Here is an 18,870-nt window from a genome sequence, read left to right on the forward strand (position 1 = left end):
TTGTTTGGGAAGCCTTCTTTGATTTTCCTTCATCTGAGCTATTTGCAGCAATGTGTACTTCTATTAATCATAATATTTATCATACTTTGTAATTGATTGTTGAATGGTTCTCCCCCCCGTTTGGATTTACATAAGCTCTGTGAGAGAAGGGAATATATCTGATCTTTCTATCCCCAGCAGAGTGCTTGTCTCCTAGTAGGTGCTCAATACATTTTTTTAAAAATGAATGAGTGATTTTGTTTTAATACCTGTCATGACTTTACTGTAACTTATGTATAGTAGAATATTTCCAGTGTTTTTCAGTGAGTGCTTCTGAGTTTAGCTACAGTTTTTCCTCAGGAAGAAAAACTTTCACTATAGCTTTGAATATGGGCAAGGATTATAATTTAAAAAACATAAATATTATCAGAACTATTCTTAAAAGTTTATAGCATAGTACAATTCTGTGGTAGTGTGGCCTTTTATAATACAAATTGGATATAATGTAACCTTGCATTTTGTGTGATCAGAGTTTTTAGATCCTGCTTATAGTTTTATAAAGGCCTAGTTTTACTATACTTTGAATGGTAAGAATGTGGCAAATTATGAAATGCATGGTCAACTCTTGATCTGTGAGTGAGTTAAATCTTGCAAAAGCAAACAAACAAACTGGGACTCTCCAGAATTGCAAATACAATTATACCGTTTGAAGTTCTCCATAAAATGTAGTGAAATATTACTGAAAAGTGTATGACTCCTTTAGAGAGAACAATGTTATCCTTAAGATGTGAATGCTGGAAAGTCAGCTAAGCTCACTCAGTAGCTACTTGCTCCTATAAAACCAACCTCAGCAAAAAGACAAATTAGTATATATTACAGCTTTCAGAATTGCTTGCAAACAGTTGAAATCATAATTGTTAAATCTTTGACTACTGCTGTTTTGCTTTGTGAGCCTTTCTTCCAGTATTATCTGTCACCTGATTGGGGTTGGCCTATCAACAATAAAGGCAACCTTAGAGGGATTGTTAAGGCTTATTGTGCTCATTACAGAAGACGGTGAATCTGTGACACTGTTGGGTTCCATGGCTTAATACAGATTTTTTTTAAGGTTGTTTTTTCTACCTTTGCCTGTTTATACCACAAAATTGATTGAGTTGACTGTTGTACATTGACTAGCTAGTATGAACATAGTTTTTCCTTCATCATATAGAGAACATTTAAAAATATAATTTAGAGAATTTTTCCTCAGTGATCTGAGCTATAAAGGTCATGTCTAAAATGCCTAGACAGTAATTATGATTTGACTTCTCTAGAAGCCATACCTTAGGTCTGTGACATACATCTTTGCATTTGAAAATTATGCAGTGTTCAGAAAAGGTTCAGGAAAAAACTGAAACACACCCTCTTATAGAAGAAACAAATCGTTACCTATGAGCGAATCTTTGCTCAGTTTTGATAATTCTCTTTCTGTACTGCTGATACTTCAGAGAAACATTGTTTCAACAGGCCTATTCTGCCAGATAAAAGGAAGTTTCTTGATGTGGGGGAAGTTCCAGTGGATCCTTCCTACTAAGAGGAAAAATGCTAAAATGATCTTAATTACCTATATAGGACAGCACAGGTTTCTTGTGTTTGCTGGTACTGTTCCTCTGTTACTGCTAATTTCAATCCATTATAGGATTGACAGAGGGACTGTTGTAAATTATAATATATCAAAAATTGCATACTTAAAAAAATGTAGGAACAAAAAAGCCAGGAAAGGTAGAGGAGGCATTATAGAAGCTTTTGCATTTAAATCCCTCTGGTTGGGCCGGCCCCGTGGCTTAGCGGTTGGGTGAATGCACTCCAGGTGTGTAATAGGCTGTACCATCTAGATTTGTATAAGTACACTCTATGATGTTTTCACAATGATGAAATTGCCTAATGATGCATTTTTCAGAACATAGCCCCGTTGTTAAGCAATGCATGATTGTACCTTTTTTTTCATCCTCAAATGGTATAGAAGTGGAAATGCAACATATATTTGTTTATTAACGATGAATTAGTAATCTAGGACGTGGTAGAAAATCCATATGATTTCTTTCAGGTTCTTCTATATCTATCTTTATGAATTATCAAAATGCAAACAGCAGAAGAGGGGTTAGATTGTAGCTGCCAGCATAACCTCTACAAACTTCCATGTACTCTTTTCTTTTTCTAGGCAGTCTTTAGAGCAGTTGCCTGACATCACAGGTTGGTAAACGAGACATGAATCATCTCTTATATAGTTATCTCCCTGAATTAAAATCCAAATTGAAAATGGGCCAGATTTCTTATCATCACTAGATTCATAACTAGTGGATATTGTCAAATATAATTGCCTTGTTTTATTTAAGTTATTCTTCTACAGTCTTTGGTACCTTCCATTCAGCTTGACATCTGTTACCTCTTTCTCCTCCATCTGTCTATCCTTCAGAGAATGAAGAATGGTATTTTTTCTACTAGCTGTTCTGCAAGAGAAGGTTTAGCCAAAAGAAGTATTCTGGTAAGTACTGTGTTCCCTCAGTCAGCCCTTCTTTTAACTTTCTTTCTCTTCTGACCACCTAGCTTCCTTCAGACCTCTCCCTCACCAAGGGCCCTATCTGCCCTCCAACATAATACTGATCCTGTCTCATGCCCTTTCCCCCTCCCCCACCAGTTCACTACACCAGCCTTTTCCATTGTGGCCTGGCCCTGATGCTTACCTTGCTAGCCTCATAGCTGGCTACCCTGGGGTAACAGGTCAGACTGCCCTCTTGTCAGATACTGGTCTGCTTCTCCCTTTGTTCTTCTTTTTGTGTGGTGTCTAATCTGCTGTCCTGAGAGAGGAATGGAGAACTCCAAGAGGGGCTTTGAGTCAAGAGGACCAAAGAAGCAATCTTATGTTCCCATTCCTCTCTTCAGGGAGGCAAGTTTGGCTACCACCAAGGTGGAAGATGTGAGAATAAACAGGCCTAGAACTGGATGAGAGTGTGGGCTGATCTGCTGCTCTCAGGGAAGTTGGCTGGTGGAGGAGCAGAGGTGACAAGACATGGCATTGGGATGAAAGGCTTTGCAGAAAGGAGAGGCAAGAGGAACTGTGTGGCTGTGAGACAGGATCAGCATTAGGTTAGAGGGGAGTCGAAGGTCTTTGGGCAGGAGTGTGGTTGTAATGAAGCTGGGTAGCAGGGGACTAAAGGAAAGTTTAGGAAGGGAAATTATTGAAGGAATACAGTGCCTACTGCATGGTCTCTTTCAGCGTGCTGTTTGGAGCAGGCATAACTACCTTGATGTTCAGAATGCTAAATACTGCTGTGCTGATCTTTTCACTTACTGAAACATTACCTTGGCATCAGTTCTGCTATCTTTATAACTTGTTTTTATGTAATATAGCTATTAGAGATTAAGGATTTTTCTCGAAGCAAAAACAATTGTAATATAGCACACTCTTTCTTCCTAAAAATGTTGCTTAAACTTGCCCCCAAGAAACTTGAACTTGATCTATAATTTTAATTACAGTAAATACTGACTACTCAACAAATATTTGATTACTGTGCAAAGACACTGCAAAGATACTCTGCAAAGTATTGTGAGGGACAAAAAGGATCGGTGAAGGAGATGAATCGTAATGAGGAACATAAGACATCAAGTGACAAATTAATGTAAGAGATGCTACAAAACAAAGCATAATAACCAAAGTGGCTATTCAAGATGAGAATTCCTGTGGATTTTAGAAGAGGAAGTAATTTCTATGGTATAGTTGTCTGAGATGGTTACAAGAGGGTAGAGGACTTTAAATCTTGATGGATGGGAACTAGCTGAAGAATTGAACCAAGAAAAGACATTCCAAGGTGAGGAAACAGTACAGACAAAATTGTGGAAATCATAAAGGTTCATGTTGGGGAGATACTTTTTTGTTTTTGATTACTATCTGATAGGTAAGGGTGAGCCATTGAAAGTTTGAGTAAGACAGTAATTTGATCAAAGGGTGCTTTAGGAAGTAAATCTGGCAATAAGATCATATTAGTATGAGATTATGCTCACTAGGCAGTTGAAAGGGTGGCACTGGAGCTCCCAGACGGGCTAGATTTGAGGATTATATGTGCTGTGTTACAGTTTAAGCAAATAACAGTAGTTTCCTAAGGGAGAAATTGGTGAGAGATGAGCAGCCAAAGATTGAATCTGGGAGAATGTTCATGTTAAGAGTGGTAACAGTAGGGAAACCAAGGAAAGAATTAAGTGTTCGGAGAAGAACAGGGTCATATAATGTTGTGAAAATTTAAGAAGGCAAGTATTTTAAGAATGGGATACTTGCTGATATCAGATGTCATAGAAGAGTCAAGAAAATTGGATTTACAAAAAAATTGGATTTGGAGCTTACAAGCTCATTGGTGACCTTCAGGTGTGTTATTTCAGTAGTAGACAAAGATAGAAACTTGACTGATAATTAAATTGTGTATGGTGAGGAAATAAGAGAAGTGATTTTAAACACTTCTTCAGGATGCTTGACAGTGAAAAGAAAGTGTTCTGGAAGGTGGGGTCAAGCAGTTTATTTTCTTGTTAGAGACTTCTGCATATTTGAAGATAGAAGGGAATGGATTAATAAAGCAGTGATTTAAGATATTGGAGAAAGAATAATTGAATGAAAATAGAAGGGGATGGTATCAAGAAAACAGTAGGACAATATCTAATTCTCGAAGAGGAGTGAGGATTCTCTTTTCATCTGAAACAGGATAAGTATAAAGACCAATTTTTAGAGGTAATGAGGAGTGAACTTGTGATAATTTGTGTTCCATAGCCTAGAGATCTACTCAGTGAAGTAGTCCATTCCATTTTAAGGAGCAGGGAATGGTAATTGGGGCTTGAGGAAAGTGGAAATGGTTGGGGAAAACTTTGAAAACTGTCAATTTTCTTTTAACTTTATACATGGATATATAAACAGGTTAGTATTATTACTTCCTTAGAGTGTTCATTTTGCAGCCTGCTTTGCTTTTGGTCACAAAAGCAAAAACTGCCTCAAGGAAATGGAATTATGAAGTAGTTGAAATCTTTCCAGATTTGCAGTCTAAAGAACTTGGCATCAAATAAGTCAGAGATATGACAAACGTTATGTTATATAAGGGGGAAAAAACTACAAAAAACCCCCACAACGTACCATAATGATGTGAAGCTGTGAAATATGGCTAAATTATTTAGTTTTACCCTCTGAAATAAGAAGGTAAGCAAAGTTAAGTGTGCTTCCCTAAGTCCTCTAACAAGTGACAGAAGTAGGACTTTTAAAGGTCTCCTGACCTCCAGTTTGTTTTCCATTTTACCACTATTTCCTATAGGAAAGTCTTGGTTCTATATGAACTGTACACATACAAGAGAGCTTGATATTGTTATAAGAAATACATGCAGTGTATGCAAATATAAGTCTACTGTAGCATAAGTTTGACCTGACTAATATATTCTTTATAATAAAACTTATTTAGTTTTTGATAATTTTGCCTGCCATATAATATAGAAGATTTAAAATAAATATTTGTCTTGATACTTAGAGAAAGTTGTTTGTAGATATGTAAGATTTCTTTTTGCAGATTTCATTGAGCATAGACATTCAAAATCATATGGTCATGGCAGTATAGAGATAGTAGTTGTGAAGATTCAGAGAGGATTCTCATCAACTTTAACATCACAACAAGTTTTAAAGAAGAAAATAAGTCAAAAGGAATTCTGGGAGTTCTGTATGGGACGGGTGAGGGAAGTCGTTTTATGGGGAAGAGATTTGGGGTCTGACTTAGAACTTTTTAAGAACACCAACTGTCAGAAAAAAATTTTTCTCCCTTTTGCCTCACTGTCTCTCTCAGTCACTGCTCACCAAATCCTGTAGCAAAAACTGATGAATGAATGGGTAAAGGCAAGTATTTAGATAGCGTTGATTGAATAGGGAGAAATATCATGTCAAAAGGTGGATGTGTGTATGCATGGTATATGTATAAAGTAAATTAATTTTTGCATGTCTTATAAAAATTATTTATAATCACTCTGAGTGCTAATCACTCTGAGTACCATTCAGTATACTGAAAGGAAAAACTGTGTTGTGTTACTCTTTTTGTCTTTATGTCACTGGCTGTAATTGCCTCAAATATTTTTCTTTTTTCCTTTTTTTTTTTTTTTTTTGAGAAAGATCAGCCCTGAGCTGACATCCATGCCAATCCTTTTTCTCTCTCTCTCTCTCTTTTTTTTTTTTTGCTGAGGAAGACTGGCCCTGAGCTAACATCCATGCCCATCTTCCTCCACTTTATATGGGATGCTGTCACAGCATGGCCTAACAAGTGGTGCGTTGGTGTGCCCCCGGGATCCGAACTTGGGCCGCCAGCAGCGGAGCCCGCGCACTTAACCGCTAAGCCACAGGGCAGCCCCCTCAAATATTTTTCTTAAACTGTGTCCTCCTTACGTACCCTTAACTATAATATTTGAACCTTGCCTCCTAGTGTTTTGTTGTGAAACAGTTAAAAAGTTTTCGTAATACCCTCAGCCTTCTTGACTGAAAAAGATCCATTTTAGTTATATTTCTTACTAGTTACAATGATTTTGTGCTTATTAGTGACTGGCTAGTTTGATAAATACTACCAGAAAAAAAAAAACCCCCACCCATTTCATTTGCTCCCTTATAGGTTTTTTTCTTATAAAAGGCTTTCAGAGCTTTCCTTTGTAATTTTTTAGCTCTTTGTGAAAGAAAAAGAATTCCAGAAGTAAAATACGAGCCTCTTTGTAGTTTATTAATGCTTAATGCTCATGGTTAGCTTTGGGACCTTGCTTGCTTCATTTCCTCGTTAGATGAAATTTGAAGGTGTATTCGCTGAATCTCCCTGCGTATAGGATTGAGCACAGTCAGTATAACCTTGCCCCTTGCCACCTTCCATCTTATTTAAAGTACCCATTTATTCCATATATGAAGCTGCTTTCCTTTCATTACCTGTGGCATCCACTTTGCCTCGCTGAGCCTGATTAGTAGTTTGATGGGAGGGCTAGACCTGTATGATATGTGGACAGCTGGTGGTAGTTACTTGTGACTTTGCCTTTCTAAAACTTTAGGATTTTCCTGTATCCGAAAAACAAAGTAACATATTTTCCATTTCTCCCCACTTATTCCAAGTATAAGGCATTGTGATTTTATTCCAGACTTTATTCATTGGATAAGTGGCAGACCTGGGATTTGAAGTGTGCCACTGTGGCGCTGGAATTTGTGCCATTATGCTATGCGCCCTTATAAACTCTTTCCTCGGAGATCTAATCTATTGCCATATCTGTCACTTGTATACAAATGACTCATATACCTATGTACTTTTAGTCTCAACTTTTTCCTGAACTTCAGATCTCTTTTCCACCTTTCCTTTTTGGTCTCTCCTAGCTATCCTGTCACTAGTATACTTGTCATCTTTTCCCATAACATCTCCTCCACTAGTTCTTCCCATTTCTTTTAGTGATATCTTCATTTTCTAAGATTCGTAGTCTCAGAATCCTTTCATTTCCTTGTCATTTCATTTAATTACTATGCTTCTGCAGCATTTCTCCCAACTTCTTTCTAGTTTTCTTGCCATGATTGTAGTTCAAGTCTGCACTTTTAGCCTAAAATTCTCTAAAAATTTCCTTCCATTTTACTTCATGCTTCACAGTGCTGCCAGATTAATCTAATAGCTCCAGTCTCATGACTTTCTCAACCTAAGACTTCTTGGTTGAACTCTACATTCCAAGGTTTCCGCAATAGGGCTCTAGCTGCTTTTGTAGCTCTGTCTCCCACTGTTCTCTTAAGTGTACCCTGAATTACAACCAAACAGTGTTATTCACTTCCCTGAATATAGTCTCCTTTTTGGTATTGCTGTGGTCTTATTATTCCCTCTTCCAGATGTTCTTCCCCCTTTCCTTTTCACCACCTCATCTTCACCAGTATTGAAATCTTATTCTACTGTTAAGATCCATCTCATACACCATTTCTTTTATGAAGCCTTTTCAGTATTACACAGTTGGGGATATAGTATGTACTCCCTCCGTTCCCACTCCTCAAAGCACTTTGTATTTCTTTTCTGACACATATCTTATTTTTTGTGTACTGTACTCTAAATTTTTGTGTACTTGCCTTACCCACTCACCCCACCCCCATAGCAGATACCTTGAGAGTAGAGAATTCCTGCAACCCTAGCATAGGTCTTCATTCGTAGATGCTGCATACATTTGTTGACTCACATACGTGTGAGGAAACACGTTTCAGAATGATCATTATATTTTTGTTGTTTTAGGCTTGACCGTCTTTTTATCTTACTGGATACTGGTACTACTCCAGTTACAAGAAAAGCTGCTGCACAACAACTTGGAGAAGTGGTGAAGCTTCATCCTCACGAACTAAATAATCTCTTATCTAAAGTAAGAACCCTTTTTTTTCCTTTTAGTGTAATACAATTGTAGAAATTTGTCCGTGGATAGGAACATAAAAGTAAAGATAGAAATTGTCTTATTTTATTCTAGTGACAATTTGTAGTCTTCAAATTCCATTAAATATCCTAGTATTTCTCCAAATATATAAGAAATTTTGCTATTTCTTTTTTATTTATTTTTTGTCACGATTAAAACATTTTGTTTTATGCATCACATTTAATTGTTGAAGGAATTGGACAACATAGTACCTTTTGCCTGTGGCACAAATTTGAATCTGACCCAATTTGGTAATGAACTAAATTGTTAATCTAGTTTGTTAGTTGTCTGACTTGTTCTTAACGGCTAATATTATTATGGTTGGCAGTTTTCAAATGGATGAATACTCCTGGGCAGTGACTGAAATATATGAGAAGCTAGTTGTCATTACGTTCTTATTTATCAGCTCTTTGAAAGTAGAGGTTTTCTGCTTTGGTGGATCAGTGTTTTCATAATCCTAGTCCATGTTATTTTCCTAAGCAGTGGCTGTATTTTTACTGAACTCTGTGGGCTTGTAGAAGTGTGGCTGTGTGATATTAAGCAGCAAATTCCATGTGTTTAATTCTCTGGGAGGCAAAGTAAAAACAGGAGGGCTGTGTGTGTGTGTGTGTGTGTGTGTGTGTGTGTGTAGGAGGGGATGAAATAGAAGATAGGGTGTGGAAGCAATATGATAGCCCAGACACTGGAAGCCCCAAGATACCTCTCTTCCTGTGTCTTTTCATTCTCATTTGTCCCTCCCTGATTTGTATGAGTAGGAGTTCTAAGGCCTTTGTCAGCATATACGAATCTGCACTATATAGTTCCTACCATAAGGTCTAACAGCGACTCTTTTCAACACATTCCCCACTTAGATATAAGAACTTTCTAACCAAGATGTAGATAGACAGACAGTGATTTGACATCTGCAGGCTTCATGTTCTCAGAATGGAGAAGGATGCATGTTAGGCAATATTATATTAATGTGTATGGTAGGGGGATAGAGAGGCATACCCATTTCTTCTCATCCCAGGGGAAGAGATGGAGGACTGAATGAGCTGAAAGTAGAAACGTTGAACAAGACTAGTCTGTACTGAACTGAGAGAAGGTTTCCAGCTTTCCAAGTGAGTTCAGGTCTTCTTGACTCAGACCCCAGCATACTGGCTGCCATCAAATAATTCCAAAAGAGGCAAAGTTTGTCTTTAGTACTGTCTCATCTCCTATCCTCTTTTCTCTGCTCTCAGTGTTTTCCTGTTGCCTTTTGGTTTTGTTTTTTAAACAGCTTTATTGAAATATAATTTACATACCATACAATTCACCCATGTAAAGTGTACAATTCAGTGATTTTTAGCATATTCACAGATATATGCAACCATCATCACAATCTAATTTGAAAACATTTTTTATCTCCCCAAAAAGAAATTTCATGCCTATTAGCAGTCACTCTCCATCACTCCACCTCCCATACCCAGTCCTAGGTAACCACTAACCTACTTTCTGTCTATAGATTTGCCTACTCTAAACATTTTATATAAATGGATGACCTTATGTGGCTGTTTTCTTTCACATAAAATAGTATTTTTGGGGCCGGCCCAGTGGCATAGTGGTTAAGTTTGATGTGCTCCGCTTTGGCAGCCCGGGTTCACGGGTTCAGATCCTGGGCGTGGACCTACACCACTCATCAAGCCATGCTGTGGTGGTGACCCACATAGAAAATGGAGGAAGATGGGCACAGATGTTAGCTCAGGGCCACTCTTCCTCAAGCAAAAAGAGGAAGATTGGCAACAGGTGTTAGCTCAGGGCCAATCTTCCTCACCAAAAATAAATAAGTAAATAAATAAATATTTTTAAAAAATAGTATTTTCAAGGTTCTTTCATATTATAGCATGTCTCATTACTTCATTCCTTTTTATTGTCAAATAATATTCCATTGTGTGGAATAGGGATATACTATACGGATATACCACATCTTATTTATCTGTTACTCAGTTGTAGGACACTTGGGTTGTTTCCACTTTGGGGCCTATAATGAATACTGCTGTTATGAAAATTCATATACAAATTTTTGTATGGATGTATGTTTTTATTTCTCTTGGATATATACGTGGGAGTAGAATTGCTGGATCATATGGTAACTATGTTTAACTACATGAGGAGCTGCCAGATTGTTTTCCAAACTGGCTCTACCATTTTACATTCCCAACAGCAGTGTATGAGAGATCTAATTTCTTCACATCCTTGCCAACACTTGTTATTAACTGACTTTGAGTATATCCATACTAGTAGTGAGTGTGAAGTGATATCTCATTGTAGTTTTGATTTGCATTTTCCTGATGACTGATGATGTTGAATGTCTTTTCATGTGTTTATTGAGCATTTGTATATCTTTGGAGAATTATCTATTCAGATCCTTTGCCAATTTTTTAAGTGGGATATTTGTTCTTTTATTATTGAGTTGTAAGAGTTCTTTATATATTTTGAATACAAGCCCCTTATTAGGTATTTGATTTGCAGTTATGTTCTTCGAGTCTGTGGGTTGTCTTTTTGCTTTCTTGATAGTATCCTTTGAAGCACAAAAGTTATTAATCTTGATGAAGTCAAATTTATCTTTTTTTATTTCACTTGTGCTTTTGTGATTATATCTAAGAAACCCTTGCCTAACCCAAGGCCACAAAGATTTACCCCTATGTTTTCTTGTAAGAATTTTATAGCTTTAGCTCTTAGTCTTAGACTCATGGCCCATTTTGAGTTAATTTTTGTGTATGGTTTGAGGTAGGGGTTCAAAATCATTATTTTGTTGCCTCACCACCATTTGTTGAAAAAAATATTCTTTTCTCATTGAATGATCTTGGCGCTCTTGTCAAAAATCAGTTGACTACAGACACAGTATTATTTCTGGATTCTCAATTTTATTCCATTGATCTGTGTCTGTCCTTTAGCCAGTACCACACTGTCTTAATCACTGTTGCGTTGTAGTAAGTTTTGAAATCAAGGAGTGTGAGTCTACCGATTTTATTATTCTTTTTCAAGGTAGTTTTGGTGATTCTGGATCCCTTGCATTTCCATATAAATTTTAGGATCAACTTATCCATTTCTGCAAAAAAGCCAGCTGGGATTTTGATAGGAATTGTGTTGAATCTGTAGATCCATTTAGGGAGTATTACTATCTTAACAATATTAAGTCTTCTGACCCATGAACATGAGGTGTCTGTTTATTTAGATATTATTTAATTTCTTTGAACAGTATTTTGAATTTTTTGTAGTTTTTAGCATACAAATTGAGCACTTCTTTTGTTAAATTTATTCTTAAGTATTTTATACTTTTTGATGCTATTATAAATGGGATTGTTTTCTTAATTTCATTTCAGATTGTTTATTGAAAGTGTATAGAAATATAATTGATTTTTGTATATTGATCTTATATCTTACAATCTTGCTGAATTCATTTATTCTTTCACTTAGTTTTTATAACTTAACTCTTTGCATTAAGTAGTGGAATTTAATGAATAATATACACTTTGCTTTTTAGTGTGTTAAAAGCTAGGTTATTTTTCTAAATGTACTTAAGCATTTTTTTATTAAATTCCTTTTTCCTTTTTTTAAGGTGTACTGATATTTCCTGTGAATGATAGAATCTTGTAAATGATTTTAATAATTCCAAAGTGTTTTATATGAATTTAAGGGCTGCTAAATTCTGAGTTAATTACAAGTAAATTTGTATTTCTCTGTTCTGGCTGCCTTGAACAAACAATATTTTTTGGTATATGACTATTTTATTTTATAATTTTTTAAGGTGTTGATATATTTAAGGAGTACAAATTGGGATACCCGGATTGCGGCAGGACAAGCTGTTGAAGCTATAGTGAAAAATGTACCTGAGTGGAATCCAGTGCCAAGAACCAAACAAGGTGCTTTTAAGTAGAAAAAGTAGTTTGCAGTAAAAACCTAACTGTACTATACATTTTATATTTTAATATAATTTCAATTTTAACTTATAGGCTTAATTTTCATGCTTTTAGGTGCAGGCTTGTCAGGAAATGACATTGAATAAGGTGATTTTCACCACACTTTTAAAAAAACTAGATAAATAAAATGTTTTCGTGTATATATATTTTAAATTATTAATTCTACAGTATGGTTGATTTACAGAGGTTATTACTTACCTCAAGGAATTTATGTCCTAAAAAGGAAATTAAATCAATACAGTGTAAATATTTGAAACAGTCTGTTTTTTCTTGTTGCTGGGAGAATAGTGTAATTTTTCTAAATTTTATAATTATTTTCTAAATTTAAGCACAGGTTTGTATGGATATTTGGAGGGATAGGTCTTTAGTTTTTTGTGTCCTTTAGAGGTCTTATAGTGGAAATTATTTTTTCTGACTGCCTGTAAGGATATTTAAAAATGAATGTATGCTTTTAAAAATTTGTAAACGTGAATATTTTGATAAAGTGAAAATTTAATATGGTGCAACTGGATTTCATTCTGGAGTCATGTTGATAACATCACTTTTATCGTAAGTCTTAGCTTGTCTAAAACTTTTGTTTTAATTTGCTGGCACCAGTTATTTTGAGTGATTGTGTTAATTTGCCTTCTCTCCTCAAATGAAATACATAACCAAAAGAAGTTATAACTTGTTTTAGAAAAGAGTGTTTTCTTTTCCAGCTTATCTCTGCTTATTCTGGTATATAGAGCTATTAGAACTCAGATTCTATTTTATAAAACTTATTAAATTAGGTACGCTAGCATTAAAATTTATAGTAAGTAAGGTTGCTTGTCATCACTAGAAAACTTAAAATATTTATAAGTAGTTCCCTTGAAGTCAAGCAATTATATGTTAGTTTACAGATGAATTATATGCAAATACCAGCTAAACAAATCATTAGATCAGTGGACAATTACAGTATATTTTAAAATTTATAGCAGCATAACCTTTTTTTGAGAGGAATACAGAACAGTTTATAGATATTTTTAGGCTTCAGATGGATATATAATTTTAGCAATTTACCAGGAGATTATAATTTGCTCATATTATGAGTAGGTCCTATTGAATGAGTAGTTGCTTTGTATCCTAGATATTCCTCAAATATAGGGAGGGATGATGCTTATTAGTCTTATTTATGAATATATTCTGTAAATATATCTTTGTCTTCCAATTTAGCAGTATAATAAGCTCATGCTGTCACCTTGGTATTTTTAAACTGTTTAACAATAAGTGGAGACAGCATGATATTTAACATACGTATTTCAACATAGGGATGCATTTCTTCATATAACTTCTTGCTTTTGTAGTCAGAAACAGCTATACATACACCCACTAACATTCTGGTAGTTTGTAGAGGGGAGCCACCAACTAAATAGTTTATTTGTAAATAACTAAGAGCTGATCATAGATAAATCCACAATAGCTTTTCTACTTCCTTCACCTTTTACTTTTCTTAAAATATTACCCACCCACCCCAAGTAATGCTATTTCTTTAATTCTACGCTTTGGCTATATGATCAAATTAAATATTTTTAAACTTCATCTAGAACCTACTTCAGAAGGTGCTATGGAAGATTCATCTACTACAGATCGATTGAATTTTGACAGATTTGATATATGTAGATTGTTACAACATGGGGCATCACTTTTGGGATCTGCTGGTGCAGAATTTGAAGTACAAGATGAAAAATCAGGTATGTAGTAGTTGTATAGCAGAAAATCTGAAATGTGTGTTCAAACTAATTCATCACTTGGTATGCTATGTATCAGTCATGCAGAAAATCTTACAGATGTTGTGAAATGTAAATTGACTAAAGTTTGCAGTTGCAGGTAGGGCATGGTCTGGTTGGGGAAGGTAACCAGAAGTACTTGGTCTAAAGCTACCATATGAATATTTTTCTTCCATTAAGTGAATATGTACTATGTATATGCATCATTAATAGATACATATTAATATTTCAGCAGCCATTTTATTATGTAATATAGAAATTATAAAGTGTTACCCAAGAGTCTCAGTTGAATAGATTTTAAAAGCCAGTATTAGTGTAGATTGTGCTAATGTTTTCACAATTCTGGACATTTGAGAGGCTGTATGATAGTTTTCTTTTTCTAATATGTTTTAAATATTTAAATAATTGGATCTACTCATGCTGGTGACCAAAGCAAAAACTGAAAACGAAAAATAAATCTTGGATAGGTAATTGTCCCATTATCTTTAAACTTACAGAATCTATCTGGATATAAAATAAATGTTTTGGCCATTCAAGATTGATGCCTTGAGTGGAAAAAACCTTGATGTTTTTAATGGATTTCTGTAAGTAAATAAGTTGCTCTTTTGATTAAAACCAAAACAGAACAGTGTTTTGTTTTGTTGCTGATTAAATTAATTATTAGTCAAAACATATCTATCTAGCTAAGTTAATGAAATGATCTTTAATTTGTTCATCTTAAAAAAGTGTCAAATACCCATTCCCCGTTGGTTAATATGATTTCTGCTGAAGATCTAGTTTAGTTATTTTTGGAGAGAATTAAGAGAAGAATTTGCTTAAGTTCCAGCAAAACATAGTTTTTCTAATAAGGGAGGTAGAAGTCATTTAAAAAAATTTCCAATTTGAAAAAGTTATCTCTAAACAGTAAGTTTGCTGATCTTACTAGTGTAGCCATGTACATCATCTGAGATCGTTGGCCCTTTCCAGGAGTAAAAGTCAGTATCACATTTGTCACTTTAAACAAAATATGTGTTTGGGTCTTATCCTAGAGATTCTGATTTAATAGATCTGTAGAGAGCTTTAGGAAATTGTATTTAAAAGAAAAAAATGCCACAGGTGACTCTGATGTAACCAGGATTGGGAATCCCAATTTTTTGGGAACTCAGTTTTTAATGCTGATAAGTGACAGCATGTTGTACAGTGCTCATTTTAAAAACCCTGTAATTAGGTTTTCTTTAAATATCTGCTCATCTCTGTTTCTCTCCTCATGTATATGAAGGACACATACATGATTAGTACAGGTGCTGGTCTGAATTTCCTTTGCAGTTGTGTAGGTTATTTTCCCCAATAGGACTTTCCCTGGAATGAGAGGACTAATTTTGGGCTCTGTGTAAGTGTACTGGACTTGTGATCCAGCAGTCTTCATTTTTGGATACCTAGTGTTTTTCCCCCTGGGTAGAGCAGCCTTAAGGTTTTTTAAATAGCTTTATTGAGATATAAGTCACATATCATACAATTCACCCATGTTTAAAGTGTACAATTGAGGGCCGGCCCCGTGGCTTAGCGGTTAGGTGCGCGCGCTCCGCTGCTGGCGGCCCGGGGTTGGGATCCCGGGCGCGCACCGACGCGCCGCTTCTCCAGCCATGCTGAGGCCGCGTCCCACATACAGCAACTGGAAGGATATGCAGCTATGACATACAACTATCTACTGGGGCTTTGGGGGGAAATAAATAATAAATAAATAAAAAAATCTTAAAGTGTACAATTGAGTGGTTTTTAGTATATTCAGAGATATGTGCAGTCAATTTTAGAATATTTTCAGTACCTCAAGAAGAAACCGCATATCCTTTAGCTATCACTCTCTTGTCTCCCTGCTTCCTTCCTCCATTCCCCAGCAACTTTTTCTCTCTATAGATTTGTCTGTTCTGGACATTTCATATAAATGGAATCATACAATATGTGATCTTCTGTAACTGGCTTCTTTTACCTAGCAGAATGTTTCTAAGGTTTATCCGTATTGTAGTGTATCAGTACTTACTTCATTTTTTTATTCTAAGTAGTTTTTATTACTGTTATAGGATGTATCAGTTTTTTAATTGTGGTAGAATATAGATAATATAAGATTTATCATTTTAACTATTTTTAAGTGTACAGTTAAGTAGTATTAAGTACATTCACATTGTTGTGCAGCCAATCTCCAGAACTCTTTTCATCTTGCAAAGCTGAGACTATACCCATGAAACAATAATTCCTATTGCTCCCTCCCCCCAGCCCCTGGCAACCACTGTTCTATTTTTCTTTCTATATGAATTTGACTACTCTAGGTAATTTATGTAAGTAGAATCATACAGTATTTGTCGTTTTGTGACTGGCTTATTTCACTTAACATAATCTCATCAGGGTTCATCCATGTTGTAGTATGTGTTAGAATTTCCTTCCTTTTTAAGGCTGAATAATATTTGATTGTGTGTTTATACCACATTTTGTTTATCTGTTTACCCATCAATGGACACTTGAGTTGCTTCTACATTTTGGTTATTGTGAATAATGCTGCTATGAACATGGGTATACAAATATCTGAATTCCTGCTTTCAGTTCTTTTGAGAAAATACTCAGAAGTAGAATTACTGGATCATATGGTAATTCTATTTTTAGTTTTTTCGGAAACTAACATACTGTTTTCCATAGCAACTACACTATTTTACATTCCCACCACCAATGCACAAGATTTCCGATTTCTGAACATCTTGCTGTGTTGTGGGGCCTGTAGCTGTTGTATTAAATTAAGAATATGCAGATTATGACCTGCTGAATGAGGAGGCACAAGCCAGCCACACAGGGTCGGCAGGTGGCTCCTTCAGCATCTGAACTCCCACTTTGGAGAAGTGAAAACTCTGGGGATCATTTTGGTTGAAGGCTCAGTTTTAATACATTCACACAAAGGAAGTAAAGTCACAAAATTTATGACTTACAGATCCCAGAAAAGGGGGTTGGGGGGCAGTGAGCTGAGAGAAGCGGGGTAGCTAGCACCTATTATTTATAAGGTGTTTGGGGTGGAGGTCACTAACTTTTTGACGGCTCAACTCTAAGGGGTTATTTTAAATGGTGCCCCAGGAAAAGCAAAGCGGGAACTTGTGGCAGGAATCCTACACTCAAGTCCTTATCTACATGTCCAGACTCTGGGTATGAGGAGGGTTGTCATACTGTAAAATGCCTAGGCAGCAACTCAAAATAGTTGTTTTCTCATCACACTTGCCAGCACTTGTTATTTTCTGTTTTTTTGATAGCAGCCATCCTAATGGGTGTGAAGTGGTCTTATTTCATTTTATGGCCGAATAATATTCCATTGTATGGGTATCATGTTTGGTTTATCCATTCGTCAGTTGATGACATTTGGGTTGTTTTGGCTATTATGAATAATGCTGCAATAAACATTCATGTACATGTTTTGTTTTGGGTTTTTTTTGGTGAGGAAGATTGGGTCTGAGCTAACATCTGTTGCCAGTCTTCCTCCACTTTTAGTATGTGGGATGCCACAACAGCATGGCTTGATGAGCAGTGCATAGGTCCGCGCCTGGGATCTAAACCTGTGAACCCTGGGCTGCTGAAGTGGAGCGCGTGACCCAACTACTACGCCACTGGGCCGGCCCCCATGTACATGTTTTTGTGTGGATGTATATTTTCATTTCTCTTGTGTAGATACCTAAGGGTCATAGGGTAGCTATGTTTTACCATTTGAGGAACTAACAGAATATTTTCCAAAGTGCCTCCACCAGTTACATTCCACTAGCTGTATATGAGGGTTCTGATTTCTCCGTGTCCTTGCCAGTACTTATTTACTGACTTTGATTATATCCATACTAGTGAGTGTGAAGTGATATCTCGTAGTTTTGATTTGCATTTTCCTGATGACTAATAATGTTGAACATCTTTTCATGTATTTATTGACCATTTGTATATCTTTGAAGAACTATCTATTCAGATCCTTTGCCAGTTTTTTAAGTGGGATATTTGTTCTTTTATTGTTGAGTTGTAAGAGTTCTTTATATACTCTAGATATAAACCTCTTCCCTGATATATGATTTACAAACGTATTCTCCCATTCTGTGGGCTGTCTTTTCACTTTCTTGATAGTATCCTTTGAAGCACAAAATTTTTTAATTTTGATGAAGTCTAATTTATCTTTTTCTTTTGTTCCTCAAGCTTTTGATGTCATATGTAAGAAGCTATTGCCAAATCTAAGGTCATTTACCCCTGCATTTTCTTCTAAGAGTTTTATAGCTTTAGCTTTTACTATTAATTTACTATTGATCCATTCTGAGTTAATTTTTGTATGTGTTGTGAGGTTATGGGTCCAACTTCGGTCTTTTGCTTGTGGCTATACTGTTGTCTCAACGCCATTTGTTGAAAAGAACTATTCTTTCCCCACTGAATTGTCTTGGCACCCTCATTGAAAATAGTTGGCCATAGACACGTAGTTTTTTTCTTGGACATCTCAATTCTATTCCATTGATGTCTAGCTTTATGCCAGTACCTCATTGTCTTGGTTACTGTTGCTTTGTGGTAAGTTTTAAAATCAAGAAACATGAGCTTCCAACTTTCTTCTTTTTCAGGATTGTTTTGGATATTCTAGATCTCTTGCATTTCCATATGAATTTTAGGATCAGTTTGTCATTGTCTGCAAAAAAACCAGCTGGTATTTTGATTGGAATTATGTTGAATCTGTATATCAATTGGGGAAATATTACTGTCTTAACAATATAAGTCTTACG

General features: G+C 35.7%; 1 protein-coding gene across 2 annotated transcripts in view; it reads left to right on the forward strand.

Moving 5' to 3' along the window:
* The window catches only part of BTAF1 (B-TFIID TATA-box binding protein associated factor 1), a 94,180-nt gene that overhangs the window by 3,549 nt on the left and 71,761 nt on the right, over nt 1-18,870 (forward strand). Inside the window, exons 2-4 of one of the 2 annotated variants that reach the window (XM_058543528.1) lie at nt 8,259-8,382; nt 12,200-12,314; nt 13,937-14,083. In XM_058543528.1, the coding sequence (XP_058399511.1) occupies nt 8,259-8,382; nt 12,200-12,314; nt 13,937-14,083 (386 nt within the window). Of the gene's footprint in view, nt 1-8,258; nt 8,383-12,199; nt 12,315-13,936; nt 14,084-14,657; nt 14,704-18,870 lie in introns of those variants that run through there. The other variant, XM_058543529.1, reaches the window with a different exon arrangement.

This window comes from Diceros bicornis, chromosome 6 (genome assembly GCF_020826845.1).
Source record: "Diceros bicornis minor isolate mBicDic1 chromosome 6, mDicBic1.mat.cur, whole genome shotgun sequence".
Taxonomy (NCBI): Eukaryota; Metazoa; Chordata; class Mammalia; order Perissodactyla; family Rhinocerotidae; genus Diceros; species Diceros bicornis.